Genomic DNA, 8,385 nt, shown 5'->3' on the forward strand with positions numbered 1-8,385 from the left:
TTCCTAAACCTGACACATAAGTGTGGTCAAATCAATAGGTAAGGAGGTAATGGGCCGCATGGCCCAACCCAGTCGTGGGTGTCTGAATACGCACGTTCCTGCTGCGTGTCCGAGAAGTCAGGGGGATATCAGACACGTGATGCCTGATATGTGCATGTTTACCTTGCGTGTGTTGACTTCGCAAAGGGTCATAGCCTCCATATGAAGCTCGTATCACGAGCTTCATACTTAGCTCGGTCTTCGACCTTCGGAAACCCTGCCCCGGCCTTGGGCAGTGAAGGCGAGCTCTTGGGGCTTCCTCGAGCTTGGAAGGCATGACACTACGACAGAAGCTCCGACCCCTGGGGATGATCATGAGGTAATCATGGTTAGGCCGCAGCTCGACTTGCTAATCAGCCCGTGGTAAAATCAGGGCGTACAAATGTTAACGGTTATATTTTTTGTAATTAATGTTAATTTTCCTAAGACTAACAAAATTTGGGCAGCATAACAGCTATATTTTAAACTATCCCAAAATTTTATAAAACCTGCAAACTACACACAAAAATATACATAATATTACTAGATCAATATACAGAATATTCCCAGAGCATGCACAACATAAACGTATATTTACTTAAAATTTCTAAAATATTTTAAAATTTGATTTTTAATTGCTAAAATTTAATCTTATTATAATACCAAATCTAATCTCATAATCTTAAGATTAATCGAATACTAATTAAATTAATTTCTAATTATGAGATTATATTAGATTATCTAATGTAATAATTTTTACTATACTATCATGCACAACATAAAATTTGATTTTTTCTTGTACCTCTTTTTCTAAAATTTAAAACAGAAAATAAAAATAAAAAAAAAACAAAAAACAAAAATTAAATCATATATAAACAGAAATAAGTAAAAAAAAAATACAAAACAGAAAAAAAAAACATAAATATAAATATAACCATATACATTTTTCGGTTTAAATATATATTAGTTTAAATATATAATATATATATCAAATTATATATAATATAATATATATATCAGTTTATATATAATATATAATATAATATATATATTCGTTTATATATATAATATATAACATATATAAATATATATATCGGTATACCTGTGGTCCGGTCGGCGTGGTGGTCCGGTGGTGGCGCAGTGGTTCGGTCGGCAAGGTGTGGCGGAGTGGTCCGTCGGCGCGGTGGTAGCGTGGTGGTCCGATCGGCGGCGTCCTAAAACTGAGAAAAAAAATGAAATGAGTAGAAAATTTAGGGGCAAAACAAACAAAAAAAGTAAAACAGCTTACCCTTGAGAGAGATGGAGTCGTTGAAGAAGAGAGTGTCTGAACAAAAAATGAGAGAAGAGAGGGAAGAAATGAGAGAAAGGAGAGAAACTGAAAAAAAATGGAGAAGAAGACTCGAGCGGCTGTGATATAATGTTATGACTTTTGCCGGCGCGTTTCGTTGCGCCGGCAAAAGTGTATCAGAGAAACCCTAGTTCAAAACGACGCTATTTTAATAAGCATACTTTTGCCGGCGTAACGAAATGCGTCAGCAAATGTCTGGCCACCTACCTCCTTGAAAACGTGCACATTATTAAATCACGTTCACTTTTGCCGGCGCGTTAGGTGAATTGCGCCGGCAAAAGTCCCTTCGTAATTACTTAGTAAACTTTTGCCGGCGCATTTGGTGAATTGCTCCGGCAAAAGTCACCTTTGCCGGCGCAAAATTGCTCCGGCAAAAACAATGACTTTTACCGGCGCAATTCACTAAATGCGCCGGTGAAAGAGCGCCGGCAAAAATTCCGTTTCTTGTAGTGATTCTTGAAGTACAAATTTTTTTAAAAAAGAAAATATATTAGGAGAAGTAATTGTGTAAAATGAAAGGACTCATAAAATATATAGTGAAAGGGTAAAAATACGTATGTAAGATGTAATTTAAGAAGTTAATTTTTATTATTATTTTCTTTTTACTTTAATGTACTTTTATTATTTACTAATGTTAATTATATGTTATATTTCAATACAACCAAATATGTAAATTTCTCAAATTCTAATATACTAAATATGCTAAAAATTGAGCATCAAACCATTTTGGGTATTTTTGGTGCACTGTATAAGAAATCAGTATTGTATTAATCATATGCTATGTTTGGTAGAGTTTTGTATTGTACTACATAATTTAATGTCTAATTTTTATACAATGCAAATTGTATTATTTAATCCTAAAAAATAGATTGTATTATGTCATATTATAAAATTTTAATTCTCATACCATATTATACAATTTTAATTTTCTTCCATATTTTCGTATTGTTTTTTCCACATCACTTCATTCCCACATTACTTTATCTCTCATCACTTTCTCTCATATCATAATCTCTCACATATTTTCTATCTTATTACTTTCTTTCTCTTTAATTTTGCTCATATCACTCTCTCTCTTATTAATTAATTTTATTCTATTTTGTGAAAAGTCAATTATATGTAATTAATACAAATAATTCATATGTCATCTTCATATTTTTTTTTAAAGCTAAACATAGTATTGTATAAAAATAATACAATCCAATCCAATAATATACAAAAATTTATACTATAACGGTGTACCAAGCATGACCTATAAGATTAATTTATCATTTTTTAGCATATATCCGTACATGGAATGAAGATTAGATATTTTTTAGATGTTCTTATCTAAACTAAAATTACACCAAGTTCATGAACCGTAATTTTAACATTAATTTCAAATTAAGAATAAGAAAACGCAGAACAATTTGGGAAAGAGAAAATCCATATATTTTAAGACACGTACTTTTCTTAGTGTCGTCCAAAAAATTTGTACGAATCCAAATTAATATTTGCTTTCCTGTATACAGTTGTAACACTTGCTTATTTTGCTACATTGGATACTGTCAGTCTGGCACCAATTTATCATATCATCATAATTAACCATATTGGGTTACAAAAATAAAAATACCGTTTGAGATATTTTGTACGGTAAGAGACGTTGTACTTGTATAAATACAAGCATGAATCGACCCAAACACATACACACACACATATATATAGACTAATACATTTTCATAAGACAAAAGATAAAGATAACAGTTTTCTTGTCTTCCTCTTCTTTGCGAAATGGAGGAAGTTGATGTAATCATCGTTGGTGCGGGTCCTTCTGGCATAGCTACTTCTGCATGCCTTAACCGCCTCAAAGTGTCCAACGTTGTTATCGAAAGAGAAGACTGCTATGCTTCTCTATGGAAGAAAAGATCTTATGATCGACTGAAACTTCATTTGGCCAAGGAATACTGCGAACTTCCTCACATGCCATACCCTAAAAACACACCAACCTTTGTCCCCAAACTCGACTTCGTCCGCTACTTGGACAACTACGTCGCTCACTTCCAAGTGTCCCCTCTCCTAAACCGACACGTGGAATCTTCTTTCTACGACGACAACATCTCCAAATGGTCTGTTGTCGTTAGAAACTTGGTCACTGATGCATACGAAGTTTACTTTGGTAAATTTCTTGTGGTGGCTAGTGGGGAGAATAGCCACGGCTATATTCCTCCAGTCAACGGCTTAGACAACTTTCGAGGAAAAGTCATACATTCCAGCCAATATGACAATGGAAAGAGTTATAGCAGTAAGAATGTTTTGGTCGTTGGTGCTGGAAATTCGGGCATGGAGATTGCCTACGATTTATCAAATTGGGGTGCCAATACTTCCATTGTTGCTCGGGGCCCGGTAAATTATTAAAACAAATGGGTTCTGTTTTATCTTGATATTTTTTTATACGTTAACTCCTGATTTTTTTTTAATGTATTTAATGATTCAATGCGTTTAACTATCGTTTCAAAAAGAAAAAAAGTCAACTGTATCACCAATTATTTTAAGATATTTTATTTATTTATTTAATATATATTTAAATTATTTATATTTATATATTTTTTAATTATATTAACATTATAAATAAATAAAGTGTCTTACTTCCAAAACTAACTAGACCTATTGTTTTCTTTTACTTTATTATGTAATATTATTTTAAAACCGTATATATATATAAAAAAAAATTATTAATTTTTTGTTTCTTCCAATAATAATTAACGATGTGCTATATTTATTCCGCATCCAGGTGCACTTACTGAGTGAGAATATTGTGAAACTGGGAATGTTTCTATTGAAATTCTTGCCTATCAAATTTGTCGATACTATCGTTTTGGCTTTGGGTAGATTAAAGCATGGAAATGTGTCTGAGTATGGGCTTCAAACACCAACAAAAGGACCCTTTTTCCTTAAAGTAAAGACTGGTCGATCTCCTACCATTGATGTTGGATCTGTGGCAAGGATTAAATCAGGAGAAATAAAGGTATAAAATATTATACAAAATATATTTGATATGTATACATACATAATGACTATTACGATTATTGTAACTATCTTTTTAGGTATTTCCGTCCATAACAAGCGTTCAAGAAAACTGTGTTGAATTTGAGTACGGCAAAAGTCGTTGCTTTGACGCCATAATCTTTGCGACTGGTTATAAAAGCACTGTCAGAAATTGGCTTAAGGTAAATACATTTATGTTGTGCGTGTGTGTTGACTTATAGATCAATAATTATGTAGTGAGACACATGAATTCAGTTGTCAAACAAGAAAATATATAATATAATATATATTCTATATAAAAAATTGATAAATAAGACAATTTTTTTGTTTTAACCGTTTGTATACAATATTCTTTTAAAAGTAACTTAAAATAAATATTTATAAATTATATTAATATAAATTCAAATATTATTATTATAATAATATTTATTATAAGGTTATATATATAATAATTATATTAATATAAATGTAAATCCAAAATTATAAAATATTATTATTATAATAATATATAATACAAGACTATATATTTAACAATTATATTAATATAAATTTAAATATCATAAAATATTATTATGATAATAATATATAATTTTAATTTTTCATTAATTATATTAATATGAATTCAAATATTATAAAATATTATTATTATAATAATATTTAATACAAAACTAAATATTTAATACTTATATTAATATAAATTTAAATATTATAAAATATTATTATAATGATATATAATATATGAACTTAATTTTTATTAAAAATATTATCATTTATGTTTAAAAAAATTATCATATTATCCATATATATTTTAAAAAAATTATAAATAGTATATTAGTTTAATTTTTATATCATTTTTTATATACAGTTTATTTATTTAAAATTTAAATAGAATAAATTTAATAAATATAATTAATAAATTCTGTAAATAAAAATAAACAATCTTCATTACATGTTAGTTGTATAGTATGTATATATATATATAGATATTTATATATGACTTAACCGCGCCCAGGGTGGGGAGGATCTTTTCAATGAAGAAGGAATGCCTCGACTAAGGTTGCCGAATGAGTATTGGAAAGGCAAAAGTGGGCTTTACTGCGCTGGATTCTCGTCAAGAGGATTACTAGGCATTTCACAAGATGCACAAAATATAGCTCAAGATATCAGTTTTAATTTGACTACAAAATGGAGAGACTAAATAATATGCATTTATGTCGTCGTCATCATCATCATCATTATTATTATTATTATTATTATTATTATTTTTGAAATGTAATTAAAGGTCATATATTGACCCTCTTTGTAACTTATTAAGTTGCAAAGATAGGATTAATTTCCCAAAACATTAGTAGCGATTGAGTTTATTAAAGTTCAAAATATATCTTTATATTATAACTTCTTTCGACACAATATGTGCGTATTCTTGGCAACTTAATGTATAATAGAATTAATCATAAATATTGGTGCAACTGATATTACAAGAATTTTGCCAAATCAATGGTCAAAGGGCAAGAGATGCACCACTAGTACTACTCTAAAACAAAATTATTTAAATCTCAATATCTACCCTCTCTTTGCTTGAAAGCATAGATAGACGTGTTAGAAAAGAAAAATGTAACGCCACAGACATTTGTTCTTGTTAATGCTAGAAACGTTTTTAATGTTCTCATTAATGTCAAAATATCGTTTGTAATAATGTTTTCATTGATGCGAAAAATCGTTTGCTATAATGTTTTCATTAATGAAAAAAAAAACATTTGTAGTATAAGGACATAAAATGTTTGAAGTTGCCAAAACATTAGTTTGGACCATTAATTGAATTGTTTAATGGGGAATCTTTCACTTACTTTTACATAAATATGGGAAATTTAAAATTTTCCCCAAAATATAAAAATTGGAACTTTTTTTCTAACTTAAAATATAGAAATTTTTTACCCATATAAAAAGTCAAAATCCCATTTTTTTAATATCATTCTCCATTTACCATTGTCTAATTCCTCATATGCAAATCCAGAACCTTTCGTCGAACCACCACATGTGGCATGGCCAAATGATCCTCTAATTGAAGTCTTGTTCTCCTGTACTAGTGCTTGCATAAGCTAATAAGAACATGTCTATTTTAAGGAAATGGAGATCATGAATCCATGAATTCAAGCTCCAATAAATTACCATGAGTTTTTATATAAGAAATAATCTCACTACCTTATTGATTTATCATAACTCCTCAATAGACTCAAATTGCACTATTGGATTCATAGAACGCTTGACATCAAATGTAAATAAGTTATCCGTTGTTATAATTATAATCGTCATTCAATCCTCTATAGATGATCTACTAATGAGACGGGTGCAAATTACTGTTTTACCCCTCAATGATATTTTATACTTGACTCCCACAAAGTTTCTTGTAAATGATATTTTCATAAACTTAATTATAGAAATGAGTACTCTATCATTTGACTCTTGAACCAAGCAATAAGGAAATCATTGTTTCACTTCTTAAACAGAAGCTATAGATTCCATGTCTATGATAAATACTCTCACTCAATTATACTACCAAATCTCCAATATGTAAGTATGAGCTAGTCCGTAGGGTAAGTTGGTAACGAATAAATCAAAAGACTTGAATAATACAATTAGCATTATATTAATCACCCAGAATTCATATTGAATTAACTTATGGTCAACGTTGTGATATGATTAGATTAGATAATAACGATACTTACTTATCTTATCAATAATCAATATCGGTCCAGTCCAATGTAATAAAATATATCTGATCTTATCTACTCGGTCAATGTCCTGGATAGGACATCACATTAAATGTGTAAGTAGATCTTATCGTAGATTACTGAATCAGTAAAAATCCAATGACTGATTTAATTTTAGGACAAAATACTTTTGAACATATAATTACAATTATAATCCACTGTGATCGAGTCACTATAATTGTAACTATACATATGTTTGAGATTTTATATGTGTTTGTAATAATAAAAATTAATCATGTAATAAAACATGTAAACAATGCAATTTGATTGAACAAAATGATTTCTACTACTTTATTGATAGTGAATGAATTACATAAGAAATGTGTTTTTATAAGGGAATTAAACCCAACTCCCACTTGCACTTTTAAAACAAATGTGACATTTCTCTCAAACTCATTCCCTCTATATCCTTTGTGAAGGGATCTGCAAAGATTGTCTTCGGACGCAATCTTCATGACTTTCACATCTCCTCTTGCCACATATTCTCTGATGATGTAGTACTTCCTCTCTATATGCTTCCCTCTCTTGTGGCTCCGAGGTACTTTATAATTGGCTATCGCCCCATTGTTGTCACTATACAAAATGAGGGGTTTATCCATTTCTGGAATAACACCAAGATCTGTATAAAAGTTCACCAGCCATGCTATTTCCTTAGCTGCCTTAGAAGTAGCTATGTACTTAGCCTCCATGGAGAGTATGAGATCACAGATTGCTTAACGCTTCTCCATAACACAGCTCCACCCCCAAGAGTAAACACCATTCCAAAACTTGACTTCCTATCATCGACATCAGTCTGAAAATCAGAATTGGTGTAGCCTAACAGGTTCAAAACTCAACCCAAGTAGACTAGCATATAATCTCCACTTCTTTGCATTGGTCCACGTAATTGACCGACACAATTGTTTTATTAGGGATAGTAGCGTCGGTTCTGAACCAACGCTACTGTTAATAAAAAAATGGCAGTTACTAAATCTTCATTTATATTTAAACCGATGCTAATTATTTTTAATCAAAACACACTTTTTGATCGTATTAGGTATATTGTCGGTTCATAACCGGCGCTAAGGTGGAAAATGCGTCGGTTATGACCCGACGCTAGAACAAAAATATAATCCTCGTCCCTGTCCTTACCCTCATTCTCTCCTTTCTCTCTTAACTGAAAGGTGATTTCAACGACGGCGCCCCCTCGAATCAAACCCCTCTCCCGTCTATTAGAGCCCCATT

The 8,385-nt window shown here is 30.6% G+C and overlaps 1 protein-coding gene across 1 annotated transcript; it reads left to right on the top strand.

Moving 5' to 3' along the window:
* Nucleotides 1–3,136: 3,136 nt before the first annotated feature.
* LOC133779328 (probable indole-3-pyruvate monooxygenase YUCCA11) lies at nt 3,137–5,588 on the top strand. The gene is made up of 4 exons (XM_062219302.1): nt 3,137–3,748; nt 4,137–4,370; nt 4,450–4,572; nt 5,403–5,588. The coding sequence occupies exons 1-4, from the start codon at nt 3,137–3,139 to the stop codon at nt 5,586–5,588; spliced, it is 1,155 nt and encodes a 384-aa protein (XP_062075286.1).
* Nucleotides 5,589–8,385: the final 2,797 nt, after the last annotated feature.

The sequence above is a fragment of the Humulus lupulus genome, chromosome 5 (assembly GCF_963169125.1).
Source record: "Humulus lupulus chromosome 5, drHumLupu1.1, whole genome shotgun sequence".
NCBI classification, from domain to species: Eukaryota; Viridiplantae; Streptophyta; class Magnoliopsida; order Rosales; family Cannabaceae; genus Humulus; species Humulus lupulus.

What these genes read in the sequence shown, in the direction of transcription:
- LOC133779328 (XM_062219302.1), top strand. Translation starts at nt 3,137, where the DNA reads ATGGAGGAAGTTGATGTAATCATCGTTGGTGCGGGTCCTTCTGGCATA. An exon ending in CCATTGTTGCTCGGGGCCCG is followed by an intron (nt 3,749 to 4,136) that starts GTAAATTATTAA and finishes TTCCGCATCCAG; the next exon opens with GTGCACTTACTGAGTGAGAA. An exon ending in TTAAATCAGGAGAAATAAAG is followed by an intron (nt 4,371 to 4,449) that starts GTATAAAATATT and finishes CTATCTTTTTAG; the next exon opens with GTATTTCCGTCCATAACAAG.